The 14481-nt window shown below is 40.6% G+C and overlaps 1 protein-coding gene across 10 annotated transcripts in view; it reads right to left on the bottom strand.

Annotated features, from left to right (window-relative positions):
• Positions 1–14481, bottom strand: part of PLD1 (phospholipase D1) — a 206841-nt gene that overhangs the window by 115590 nt on the left and 76770 nt on the right. For all 10 annotated transcript variants that reach the window (XR_004349783.1, XR_004349782.1, XM_032631636.1 and 7 more), the window contains 2 exons: positions 2566–2730; positions 1955–2082 (listed from right to left, as the gene is read on the bottom strand). Coding sequence is in view for 8 of the 10 variants with exons in the window: in XM_032631636.1 (XP_032487527.1) it covers positions 1955–2082; positions 2566–2730 (293 nt within the window). In the remaining 2 variants the exon portion in view is untranslated. The remainder of the gene's footprint in view (positions 1–1954; positions 2083–2565; positions 2731–14481) is intronic.

A 14481-nucleotide genomic window follows, 5' to 3' on the forward strand; every position in this document is an offset into this window, starting at 1 on the left:
CAAGACCAGGTGCTGGAGTAGGAAGGAGAGAGCCATGTAAAGAGGCTGCCTTGCGGGGAGGATGCCTTTGGTCAAGGGACACAGCCAGGCCAGGGTGGCCCCAGTCTGGGCTCTCCGCTGCCTGAACCCTGCCAGAAGACAAAGGCAAGGAAGCCTTGGCGGGGCAGAGCACAGGGTGGAGAAGGGTGGGAGGAGGAGTGGAAGGGGCAAGTGGGAGATCTCCTGCTGGGGAGGCGGGGCAACGTATGTCCCTCAGGGTTGTCATGAGAGTGAAAAGAGAAATGCCTAACCATGAGCCGGCACACAGAATGCATTCAGTCATTAGAAAAGTGTCATTTTTATTTACCTGGAATCACATTCAAACTGCATGAATTTAGTTCATATTTCTCAGTAAACTAAACACTAAGTAGGATAAGGAAGCTCCTTAGCTTTCCTACACAGACTAAGATTTAAAACAGAACTTGAAATTAATATAATATTGTAAATCAACTATACTTTAAAAATTAGGATCCAAAGGAAAAATTTTAATATATATAAAAAAAGAACAGAACTAAACTCACTTGACCAACAGAAGAGTATGAGCAAAGAGAAGTCCCTGGTTTGGTGGCTTAAATATTTATCTTCATAAATAACATTAGCAGATACCTAGTAATAATACTAATACATAGTATTATACGGTATATACTTGTATAATACAATATATAATATTCTTATATTATACTATGTATTATTATTATTAAATCCTCATAACAAACCTAAAAGGTGTGTCCTATGATACGTATTATTCAGATGAGGAAACTGAGAAACAGAGAGTTTAAGTAAATGGCTGAGGGTCACAATGCCAAGACAGGAATTAAACCATGTGGTCTGGCTCTGGAGTCTGTGCGTTTAACCTCCACATGTTATCACCTCTCAATCTAAATGCTGGTAGGTGAAATAAGAAGGCAAAGGTCATTTTAGAGACATTTCTTGGTAGGTTGTGTTCAGTGGTGTATCAGGGAGATATGGACCCAACTCACAGGAAGAGCCTGAAGGAAAGCTGAATACCGAGGTGGCCGTAAACTAGGAGTCGGGACATGCACAGGTAGGTCAGGACAGAGCGCGAGGCAAAATCATTAGGAAGCAGGCAGCACGTGCCATCCTCCAGAGCCTGCCCCTGGCGGAAAGATTATTCTACACCTCCCCGGAAGCAGGAGCCAATGGCTGCCTTACTCTGCCAGGACCAGAGCTTAACTCGAACGGACAAAGGCCACCAGCCTGCATCAATGTTCTCTACCCTCAGACTTGACAAGTGTGAAATCCAGTCAGTAACAGAGCAAACGCAGCTACCCTAACAGCTTCTCCTAGTCTCATCCCCTTCAAAAGAATGCAGGTTTGCTTGATGAAAACTCTACTCCCAATGCCTTTCCAGAGCTTAAAGAGAAAACGTGAGCGAAGCTTAAGGGATGGTGTTAGGAACAAGTCAGAAGGGCAGGGTATGCCAGCAGAATTCTCTCAGCAGCACTTCTGGGCAATGGCACTGGCCAGTGCAGCCTCCTGGCTTTGTTTCTTTCAAGAGCCAGGTAGTATCATTATTTTCTTGCTGAACAAGCATTAGGAAAGCTAAACTTTTCCTTGGCTTATATCTGGCATTCTAGGTGTTAGAGCCATGCCTCACGAGTCCACATGGAACAGAAAACTGGGGAGAGGCCTTTCGCAAGTTATTAAACTTATAATCTGCCTTAAGTGCCTTTTTAAAAAAGCATTTTCCAGAATGGGGAAACAGATGAATAAGAATAAAGACTAAATGAGAAGGATGCAAAAACTTGAGAGGTGATGAGCACTCAGAAGTGATAAACAAAAACACAAACCGAAAGTTAAAAGCATAGTCATAGCTAGGAGGAAGGACACTGCAAGGCAATGTGTTACATCGTATATATTGACGGATACAAGTTGAGTCTATAAATGCTCTGACCCTTTTTGTAGATGTTAAGCGCTCCACTTCCAGAACTTGAACTTTTATTGGACAGCCGGAGAGATACGTCTGTGTATTAGGCTCCTTAAATCCTTGAGTCTTATAAATAGCAGAGAAAGGGATATACACTAAAAAATAAATAAGTAAACAAAGTTATTGCAAGAATACAATGATATTAGCATAACTTGCTTTTTACAGGCATCCTTTTCTTTTTTTTTTGTTTTTGTTTTTGTTTTTGCGGTACACGGGCCTCTCACTGTTGTGGCCTCTCCCGTTGCGGACCACAGGCTCCGGACGCGCAGGCTCAGCGGCCATGGCTCACGGGCCCAGCCGCTCCGCGGCATGTGGGATCTTCCCGGATCGGGGCACGGACCCGCGTCCCCTGCATCGGCAGGTGGACTCCCAACCACTGTGCCACCAGGGAAGCCCCAGCAGGCATCTTTTTTAAGAATCATAACGTGCTACAACAAGAAAACAGCTAATGAAAATGAGCTCAGTGTTGTGACATCAGCAAGGATGACCAATCATCTGCCGGCTATTTCATTGAATCTGTGCTCTGCCAAGCAACCCTGATACACTCTCTTCTCCTCGCTCAGACCATCAGTCTTTACCTTCCTGTATCCTGGGATCGCTGGGAGACACTTCGTAGTCCACCTCCTCTCCCTCAAAGTGGAGCTCCCGCGTGTCCAGATTTTCTATCAAATTACTCATGTCAGCAGCAATTTTCTGCAGTGCAGAGGTATTTACTCTGGGCTCATCTTTCAGTGACATGTTGGCTTGAGACAGGGTAAAAGCAAAGGAAAGAAGAAAAGGGTTACTAGACTTATTGTTTTGGTCAAATAGAAAAAAGAATGCAATAATGCCATTTGCAGCGACATGGATGGACCCAGAGACTGTCATACTGAGTGAAGTTAAGTCAGACGGAGAAAGACAAACACATGATATTGCTTATATGTGGAATCTAAAAAATCGGTACAAATGAACTTATTTACAAAACAGAAATAGAGTCACAGGTGTAGGAAACAAACTTACCGCTACCAAGGGGGAAAAGGGGAGGGAAGGGATAAATTGGGAGATTGGGATTGACGTATACACACTACTATGTATAAAATAGATAACTAATAAGGACCTGCTGTATAGCACAGGGAACTCTACTCAATACTCTGTAATGACCTATATGGGAACAGAATCTAAAAAAGAGTGGCTATATGTATATGTATAACTGATTCACTTTGCTAAACACCTGAAACTAACACAGCATTGTATATCAACTATACTCCAATAAAGATTAATTTTTTAAAAACCCAAAAACCCAATTTTACTATTTAAATCCAGGCTTAGGTATAGCATAAGGAAACAAGTCAACTAGCTCTATGTGAGCCCCAGTTACCTCAAACAACCTTTTAATTTATTTTGAGTTTAACATTTAAAGGATTCCTAGCTTGTAAATTAAATTGGAATGAGATACTTACTTGTATCTCAAGTAAGAAAACAAGAAAAAGATACACCACATTGACTAAATGCCAATATTATCTTTCATCCGATTTTATTAACTTGGGTAAGTGAGGAGAGACTCAAGGTAGATGGGTTTGGGAATCATTATCCAGAGAAAAGGAATTGATTCTTGACTCTAACAAATACATGGGAAGAAAGAATACCAGCTAAAATAAGCAACTTTGAATATTTTCTACAGAAAATTTAGGGTATTTTACAATAATTTCAACATGCAGATTTAAAAAGTATTTTTATGTAGCATAACCTTTCTACATTTCCCCTATAGGTGATATCCCCAGCAAACCATATACTATCTTTTTGAGATATGAGATTTGGCCATGACTTTACGTGAGTTATAGTGACGTACCTGTCCTGGAAGGTAACCAATTAGTATACCTATTCTGAAAGATACCAGAAGTGCAAGAACTGCACTTCTCTCCTTTTTTAGGAAAACTGGTTCTATTTCATTCCGACATTTAATAACACAGGTCATTGCACATCAGAACCCAGGAGAGAAGAGTCCACAGAGATTTTGTTTTTCATTTAAAATACCAAGATTTAAGCCTTGAATGCTGTCACTGGAGTTGGCTAAAAAATCGGTACAGGCTGAAATAATCTCTCCATTACAACCAGACCCAAAAATGCGAGGGCTTCCATACCAGTAACTCCTCCACATACGTTCGTTTATTACTGCAAATCACAAACATTTACAGGGCATCCACCACCTACTCACTGTGAGATGGAATGAGTGAATATGTAAAGACACTGGTTCCCACAATTAAGGAGTGCCTGATGTAGGTGATGGAGATATGCTACACGACCCCAAATTCATCCCTGGCCTCCTCCACGGTCTTGGCCTTCCTGAGAATGGCATGTGCTGAGCGGAAAACACTTAGCTGGGTTCTCTCCTACAGGTGCTATCAAGAAGCAGGGGTGGGCTGGTCTCTGTGAGAAATGCTAGGACAGAGTCTTGGGCAGACTTGGGGAGCCCTATTGTAACTCAACAAGTCTCTCAAACCTATACTAACATGTGTGGTAGAAAGAGAAATTGTATGGAAATACAAAGATGGGAGTAGAGGAGGGAGGTTCTGGTTTGGCCAGGCATGTAAAATCAATATGTCTAACCTCTCTGTGAACTGTGTAGCCAATCACGTTTCCTCCCCCATGTTGGCTATAAGGAAGCTTGGAGCCAAGTTTGTGGCCTCCTATTAGCAAAATATAGGACTAGCCTCGCCTATATCACTTCCCTTCAACTTTCTCTCCCACTTCTAATTCATTTTATAATAACAATGTGTACTGATTGCTTACTATCACCTGGCTTGGTGATAAACCTTTATATACCTTATGACATTTATTATCAATAAGAAATCTATGAAGGTTTGTTATTTCCATTTTGAAGAAGACAGGATTTGTCATCGCCTCTTTATAGATAAGGAAACTGAAGCATGGAGAGATCAGGTAATTTGATGAATACTTTGGACAATCTGTCCAAGGTCACATAACTAGTAAGTGGAGAAGGGATTTGAAACCAGGTCTCTCTGACCCAAAAGCTGATGTTCTTAATCATGGTCTTTAACTTCTGTATATTTTTTGTAGATATGTAAGTGCCCCTAGAATAGATGGAAGTTTTAGTAAAACCAGTGCCCTTGAGCAAGTCCCTTTAGAAGCTGACTCAAATGCAAAGAAAAAGAAATGAATTCTTCTTGCAGCTCAGCCGTTTAAACTCAGGGCTCTGGTTTCCTCCTCTATAAATTAAGGAGGCTGAACCATTTCATCTCTAGGGTCCCTTTAACACTAAAACACTAAATGTAAATAAAAGATGCTATAAATTGTTCAGCTTCCCCTTATAATGTAATCAAGTTAACCCTTCTCCTATCCCAAGAAATTAACTGAGGTAGTTTTTCATATGGATTCATTCTCATGGAGCCATGGCCATAATTAAAACATTTATTTCCTTCCCTCTCAGTTCAACAAATACTTATTAGATGCCAACTATGAGCCAGGGTTTACTTTATTTAAAATACAAGGTAATGAAAAACTTAGAGGAAACGAAACAAGGAAAAACAAGTAAGAAATTACATCATATCATTGCTGCTTGTGAATTTGTCAAGACGTTAGGTATTTTCCATTGATTAAACAGTCTAATGGCTAACTCAGTTAACTTTCTCAGCATAGCAAAGGAAAACAAGGGTTACTCCGAATGACTTTCCTTTTGGACTGTTAATGTTAAAAATGCATGTTGAATTTAAGATATACAGAGAACAGAGTAATTTATACACTGCAAGCTAATTGGAATAGTCATTGGATCAAGCTAAAAAAAAATCCTATTTCAGATCAGGAGAACAGAAGGATATAAATTTGTGAAAAGCTTAAGGAAGAGTGAGAAAAGAAACAGAAAGGAATCCTCTTATCATTTATCCTCAAGTGTTTACTATGTGCTAAGCACCATTTGAGCTCAGTTATGGTATTTAGTACCCATAATGATCCTACTTGGTACTTATGATCCTGAATTATCTGCATTCAAAACTTTGATTATTTAGTTAAATAACTTGTCCAAGGTCACTCCAGTTGTGTCAGTGTTGAATTTATAAAGCAGATTTGTCTGGCTCTGAAATCTCATGGACTTGGTTATAGAGGTTCGTAATTATTGATTTTATTTTGTGGGCTTGAATGTCTATAAATTGATTGTTTCTATGAAGTTGAAGTTCCATAACAATAGATACTCTTTAATCATCACCCTTTGAAGGGATCCTACTGGTTCCACTGTCATTACAATTAAGGAAACAACACATCCTGACAGCATCCTAAACTTTATCTTAGCCTTTTATTTTTATGGTTCATAATATTTTATAAGGTTACATGGAATTTCAGTTGACTCAAAGGCTTTGCAGATTTGTTTATGCTTTTGTGAAGACCTTGCCATTTTTATTAATGGGAAATGAACCAAATTATTTGCCCATCACTGCCTTCACTTGAGTGCGGGGTTGCCTTGCGTTGACTTTTCATCCAACAAGTGTATTGCTGGTTCATTCTTGAATATGAAGCTGTAAGGCCACCAACACTCTTATGTTGTCAAATCATAATTTATTAGTCCATGTTTTCTTTCATCTAAAATAATATATAATGGTCGGTGAGCAGCTGTCACAGTTACAGCCTATCTTAACCAGCAACGCGATAAGGTCTTGCAGTGTTTACACTTGAGATAGTGTCATTGATTTTGTTACCTCCTTATAAAATTATACTGCAAGATCATTATCTCTTTTGGTACCAAGTAGAGACGGGGTGACCATGGAGCAATAACAGCAGCTGTGTTTTATTTCTATTTGCATCTGTATCCGGGAAGTAAATACGCTTTGTTTTTTTTCTGGGGTTAAATACTAGAATTAAAATTCTTTGCAGGGAATATTTAATTACCTCCAGTTATTTACTGGTGAAATCAGAGAAATTTAGAATTTCCTTCTGATCTTAAGTTTTCAACATGATTGGGAAGCAGAACATCAAAGGGAGCAGATATTTTCCTTCCCAGATACATGCATAAACATTGCCTTAGCCAAAATACAAGAATAATAATATCAACTATAACTATTAACATTAAAATATTAACATTAGCTAATATTTGCTGAATATGTACTACCTGCCACGCACTATACAAAGAGATTAATCGCATGATCTCATTGACTCCTCACAACAACCTTAGGAGCTGGGTCTTATTGTTACCTCCATTTTCAAGATGAGAGGTTTAGAGAGCGTGGGCAACTTGTCCAGGGCCACACGGCTGGAAGTGATAGAGTTGGACCTGGCCCTGCTTGATCTGACTCCAAAGTCCAGCTCTTTAAGCAGCCGGAGGTGGAACTGGGGGTGGCAGGACGGAAGGACACTTCTACTTCTTCACGTAGTCTTAGAATAAAACAATTCAAAAAGGAACCACCCCTCAACTTTCATTTTGTGAAGATGACTGTGATTCACTTCTTGCTTCCCTTTCTAACGTAAGTTAGAAAGTTTCCCCCATATTTTTTTCAATATGCGATGTTTGTTTACCAAGGGAAATCAGTGCAATGGATTTCTAAACCAAAAATCACACTGTATGAATATGAAATGAATTATACTTAGATCATTTAAAACCAAACTGAGTCATGGGAATTTCTCGTCTTCCCATTTCTCATTTTGATGAAATTAATTGGCAGATCCATACTACGTAACCTCCCCTAAACATATTATACAGCCGTGATTTGTACAGAACTGATTTGATGCTCCCTGAAATGCGAAAAATCATAAATGTGTTTTCAAGTACTAAACTCAATCTCCAGTGACATAGTAAGCCTTGGATAATTATTTTTGGAGTTTAGCTGACTCTGAATAAAGTAAATGATATTATCATATTTTACATTCCAGTTTATATATTTTGAGAAAGTAACATATCAAAAAAAAAAAAACAACAACGACTCAATGTTTACTTGGATCTTTGAATTTTTTAAAGAGAACATCGGTTCCACAAATATCGCTGGAGGGCTTATCACGAGCCTTGAATAGATAATTAAATGTCATCGGTGTAGAGGACAGGTCAGATGACCTAAGTTCATTCTTTCCTTATTATCAGCGTAACCTGGGCAACTAACAGCCTCCAGGGTTTCTCCTCTGTAAAATGCAAACAGGACAGACTTGCTATTACTTACATGGTTCCAAGAGATAGACGTTTAATTCACAAACTCTACCCTCCTTTGGAGCTTCATATCTAATTTGGTCTTGAAGCCTCCAGAGCCCAGCAATCTCCCACTTTCTCATCCTTCTTTCTTGGTTTCATCCCAAAGCCCCCATTTGGCCTAGCACTGACTCTGCTTTTTTTCCCTGGGGTGTCGAGACTGGAGACGATGTGCTAAATAATCTGGACTCCCTGTGTCCACAGAAGAGAAGTTGGAAATCATGCTCTCTTTTTTCCCCTAGCTAAAAATAAAGCCGAATCTACAATTACAAAAGCAATTTTTAGCATGAAAATCATTTCTCAGTTCTCATGATTTTCTCTAAATCCTTTGACCTCCTTGGATGGCCTCTGTTCTCTGCCATAAGCTTTCTTAGTCATTTCCCTTGACGTGTTCTAGGGTTAAATATTACCCTCTTTGCAATAGTATCAGCTTCTTCCAGTTCATCTCAGTCATATCTTCGAATTCAAACAGATATTTCATTTCCAGAGGCAAATACAAGTGTTAAGAGAAACTGATGTCTGTTTCAAATATGAGTGGATAGGAAAATATTAGGTCATTTATTGAGTACCCACTCTGAGTCAAGCACTAAAGGCACATTACATGTATCACTTCTAACCCTCAGGACAATCTCATTGAGAATCCAAGACACGGAGCCACAGCACCTCACTGAGGCTACAGAGTTGTGAGCGGTGGGGCTGGTCCCAGTGCATGGGCTGCCCCCGGATGGCTCCCTGGCCTCTGCCGCTGGCTCAGCGGAGACCCCCATCACCGCCACTCTCACCTCTTCTCCTAATGCCACCAAACCATCTTGGCTTCTTCCTGGCTGAGGGCAGGGCTTCAGCACAGTGTCCAGGGTGCAACCCAGCAGGAGCTCTCACGGCTCCAGCAACCCAGCCCCACCCACCTCTGGCCAGACTGACAGAAGGACTGGCTCGTCCTGAGGCTTCTGAGGAAGTTCAGCACCAGGGGCTGGAACCTGGCTTCCTCAGGAGTTGTGTGTGTGTGTTGAGGGGTGGGGGGAGAAAGAGGGGGGCGAGGGGAGCGTGGGGAATCAAGCCACACAACCTGTGAGCATGGAAGACGTACCCCTCTCCCCTCTCCTCGCCTGCCTGTGCGGAGCACACTGGTCCCACACAGCCAATCTGGAAGCTGTCCTATGTGACCAAGCCACTGTCTGATTTTGGGCCGGCCAGGTAATGCACCACCTCCCATGCTTTCCTGCCTCTCTTCTCTTCTCCCCTTCCTCTTGCTGCTCTCAGTAAAGCCTACCTTAGCTCAGGTTCTATGATCCAGGAAACGTGCGCTCGGACAGTGTTAGAACCAGCATGAACCACTGAGCCATCTCCCCTCTTGCAGAAGTCCATTTTGTGCTGAAGTTAACAGTAATGATAAAAAGCAATAGTAATGGTAATAATACAAAGTAAACTCGAATAGTGCTTACCATATTCCAGGCAGTGATACAGGTGCTTTGCATGCATTAACTCAATCTGCCCTCACAAAGGCCCTATGGAGCGGGTGCTATTCTTATCTCCTTTTTCATAGACAAGGACACTGAGGACACAGACAGCTTAAGTGACTTGCTCAAGGCCACACAGCAATCTGATGGCAGTCAGCCTGGTTTGCTCCTATTTTTGCCTTACTAACCTGGACTTTAGTACTCAGTTTCCTCATTTAAAACTGAAATTAGGGGCTTCCCTGGTGGTGCAGTGGTTGAGAGTCTGCCTGCCGATGCAGGGGACACGGGTTCGTGCCCCGGTCCGGGAAGATCCCACATGCCTCTGAGCGGCTGGGCCCGTGGGCCATGGCGCTGAGCCTGCACGTCCGGAGCCTGTGCTCCGCAGCGGGAGAGGCCACAACAGTGAGAGGCCCGTGTACCGAAAAAAAAAAAAGAGGGGCCCTCTTGACCTCAAAGTTTGTTAATAAGTTTATTAGATATGATGAGTGAGAGACTTTGTACAGCCACTAAATTGACTTAAATCCAATAAGGATCCCAAAGGAAAAATTCTTCTTTATGAAAAGAAAGATAGGGTAGGGGGAAGGGTAAGCTGAGACGAAGTGAGAGAGTGGCATGGACTTATGTATACTACCAAATGTAAAATAGATAGCTAGAGGGATAGCAGCCACATAGCACAGGGAGATCAGCTCGGTGCTCTGTGACCACCTAGAGGGGTGGGATAGGGAGGGCGGGAGGGAGACGCAAGACGGAGGGGATATGGGGATATATGTACACATATAGCTGATTCACTCTGTTATACAGCAGAAACTAACACACCATTCTAAAGCAATTATACTCCAATACAGATGTTAAAAAAATAAAAATAGAAGAAAGATAACTAACATTGCTATACACTGCAGTCAAACTTCTAAAAATAATATCCTTCAGTGTTAACTGAGTACTCAATTTTTTATGGCCAAGAATAGAATATGCATGCATTGTGATGGGTCTTTAGAAGAAGAAGCTAACTGCACTTAAATTTATAGAAAACACCCTTTATTCTGGCTAACAAATTATGTTAAGTGATATAAATTTTTTTCTTACTAAGGGAGATTTAGAACACCAATGATTCAGTAGGTGAGAAATATATGAACAGGATAAATATTTTTCCAGGATAATCTCTATTAAAATGACTTTAAGAAAAAAATTCTTTCACTGGCTCAGAATAGTAAATAAAGATTTTTTTATTGCTTTATTGCTTTTGATTGCTTTTTTATTGCTTTAGATAAGAACACATGTTGATCAAGAATCTATAGATAGGATTTCCCTGGTGGCGCAGTGGTTAAGAATCTGCCTGCCAAAGCAGGGGACAGGGTTCGAGCCCTGGTCCGGGAAGATCCCATGTGCTGCGGAGCAACTAAGCCCGTGCGCCACAACTACCGAGCCTGCGCTCTAGAGCCCGCCAGCCACAACTACTGAGTCTGTGTGTCACAACTACTGAAGCCTGCACGCCTAGAGCCTGTGCTCCACAAGAGAAGCCACCGCAATGAGAAGCCCACGCACCGCAACAAAGAGTAGCCCCCGCTCGCCGCAACTAGAGAAAGCCCGTGTGCAGCAATGAAGACCCAACGCAGCCAAAAATAAATAAATTTATAAAGAAAAAGAATTTACAGATATTAATTCAAGGGTTTTAATATAATCATTTCTACTCTTGCTTCTTTCTTTCTTAAAACTGTTCTTCGCATCTTATGATGGCCATCCCATTTAACTAGAAGAAACTGTGTTCTCACATACAGACTTTATCATTAAAATTCTGTCCAGCTGTGTAAAATTCTATGATTCCTTTTTTTCACTGTCCTCCAAAGGAATTGGCAAACAACCTCCATTAGTGTGAGTTTAGGCAGCACGGAAAGTATTTTCACTGATAACCCATGAATTTCACCAATGAAAAGAATGAAACTGGCAAACATACATGTATAAACTCCAGACATTTCTCCAGTGCCAAAGAGCTCTCAAATTTTGCCTTAACTTCTGGGAAACACAGCAAAATCTGAATTTTTTACTCATCTATATAATTACCGAAAAAATTTGTTGAGACAGAAGAGTACCATGGAAGGTATGTGATTTGTGAGTCAAACAGCTTGAATTCTGATGCTTCTTATGCTGAAACAAGTTACTTATAGCTCTTTAAAGTCTCTGTTCTAATGTGTAAAGTGGAGGTAATACTATTAAAGTAAGGAATTGTAAGAATTTAAGTGATATAAAGTGAGTAGCTTAGAGCTTGGGCTATAGTAGATATTGAAATCATGTCAGTTCCGGCTATGCTGTTAGCTATTCTAAGAGCTACAAGTCCTCTGTCCAAAGTCCATGTATCAGTATCAGAACTCAGTCCCCTCTCGAGTACAGCAATTAGCAGCCAGAGTAGTATTCTGGGGGTGGTCTATTTGTTTCCCACTATAGAAAACACTGCTGCAAATGTCTGAAAACAAAATGGATTAAGCTAATGCAGGTGCCCATTTCCCACTACAAACATGGAACTGCTTAATAAATTGTAATCATTTTTTGAAAATACTTAGTCAAGGATAAAAACAGAGGCAGCAGCAACAAAAACAATAATGAGGAAAGGCTTCCAGCTTCCAAGAATAAAGAAAGAAAGTCAGGTGGGGGTATACTAGAACTAAAGCTAAAGGGACCCAAAGGGCTTTTTTTTTTTAAATTTTTACTGAAGTACGGTTGCTTTACAATGTTGTGTTAGTTTCTGCTGTACAGCAAAGTGAATCAGCTATACATATACACATATTCCCTCTTTTTGGGATTTCCTTCCCATGTAGGTCACCACAGAGCACTGAGTAGAGTTCCCTGTGCTCTACAGTAGGTTCTCATTAGTTATCTATTTTATACATAGTGTCAATATCAGCTTTGCCCAAAGGGTTTTGATCGTGGATAAAGGGTCTGGGATTACTTTTCTGTCCCCAGGTGACTGTTAGGAGACACGATCCCAGGACTATGGGAGGCAGGGGCCTAAAGGTGGGACTTCTACAAAAACACGGAGCCTCAAAGAGCAGCACTGGAAAGAAACTGCATAAACTATGGAAACCACAAAATAAGAAACTTTATATGAAAATTATCTGGGGGTTTCCCTGGTGGCGCAGTGGTTGAGAGTCCGCCTGCCGATGCAGGGGACATGGGTTCGTACCCTGGTCCGGGAAGATCCCACATGCTGCGGAGCGGCTGGGCCCGTGAGCCATGGCCGCTGAGAGAGGCCGCAACAGTGAGAGGCCCGCGTACTGCAGAAAAAAAAAAAAAAAAAGAAAAGAAAAAATTATCTGGGATCACAACTTCCAGCTTTCAGTAATAGAGGTGTAGCTCCTATTAGGTCAGCCATCCCACAGATGATGACTATAAATTCTGGACAAAATGTATAAAATAGCTGACTGAAGAACAATCAGAAAAGCAAGCAGAAACCGGAAAGGAATCAACATTTGGAAGAAAGTAATGGCACTGTTTTTGTCTCAGGGCACACCTAGTCCATGCCAAGTGGGGTGCCTAAAACTCAGAAAGAAAATCCATAATTGTACTGGCTTGAAGACCCAGGAAACAGTTTCAGTGGCAATTACAACAGCTTAAAAGTAAATTGGGAAATCCTGGAAAGGAGAGAGCCACACAAAGGGAGCACCAAGTTGTGCTTAGGCTGATCCTTGAACCATGTAGGAATGGGATACACTCCAAAGCACTCAGATAGTACTAAAATGACTTCAGCAGAGATTTTTGCTACTGCCCACCACAGGAAATATAGAATTTGAAGTATGAGTCCAACCAAGTTAAGTGCCTCCTAAAACAAACAAATAAATGAACTCTTGAATAGAACATAACTGAATCCAAAGTCTCTAGACTATATGTTACAATATCATCTAAACTTATTTGACATAGAAGAAACAGGAAAATGTGATCCATTTTGAGGAGGAAAGTGCATCAGTGGAGGCCCATCCTGAGTTGTAGAAATTAACTGACAAAGATTTTAAGGCAAATATTATAACGTGCTCAAGTATGTAAAGGAAAATATGTTTCTGATGAATGAGCAAGTAGAAAATCTCAGCAGAAAAAAGGAAAATCCACTGGATGGGCTTAACATCAAAATGGCAATGACAGAGTCAGTGAACTTGAAGACAGATCCATAGAAATTATCCAAAGTGAAGAACAAATAAAGGGGTAGAAAGATTTCTAAAAGACGAACAGAGCCTCAGTGACCTATGTGATGATATCAAAAGATCTAACATTCACATAATTTGAGTTCAAGAGAGAAAATGAGGGAAAAAAAGGTTGAAATAATGGCTAAAAAAGTTATGAAGTTTGGTGAAAGACAGACATAGAGATCAAACTTGTAGTTGCCAATGCGGAGAGCAGGAGGGAGAGGGATGGACTGGGAATTTGGGGTTGGTAGATGCAAACTACTACGTTTAGAATGGATGAACAGCAAGGTCCTACTGTAGAGCACAGGGAACTATATCCAGTCTCCTGGGATAAACCATAATGGAAAAGGATATTAAAAAAAGAATGTGTATGTGTGTAAAACTGAGTCACTTCGCTGTACAGCAGAGATTGGCACATCATTGTAAACCAACTATACTTCAATAAAAAAAATTTGCTGAAAGAAATATATTTACAGACAGAAGAAGTTTGGTGAATCTCAAGCAGGAATAAATGCAATGAAAAGCACACCTAGGGATATTAAAGTCAAGCTGCTGAAGTATAAAGAAAGAAAATCTTAAAAGCGGCCTGAGAAAAATGTCCTGTTAATATTCAGAAAAACCAAATTAATGACATTAAACTATCATTAGAAAGAGAGTCCCTAAGACAGTGAAACAGCATCCTGAAATTCAATAAATATGGAACTGAAT

The sequence above is a fragment of the Phocoena sinus genome, chromosome 4 (assembly GCF_008692025.1).
Source record: "Phocoena sinus isolate mPhoSin1 chromosome 4, mPhoSin1.pri, whole genome shotgun sequence".
Taxonomy (NCBI): Eukaryota; Metazoa; Chordata; class Mammalia; order Artiodactyla; family Phocoenidae; genus Phocoena; species Phocoena sinus.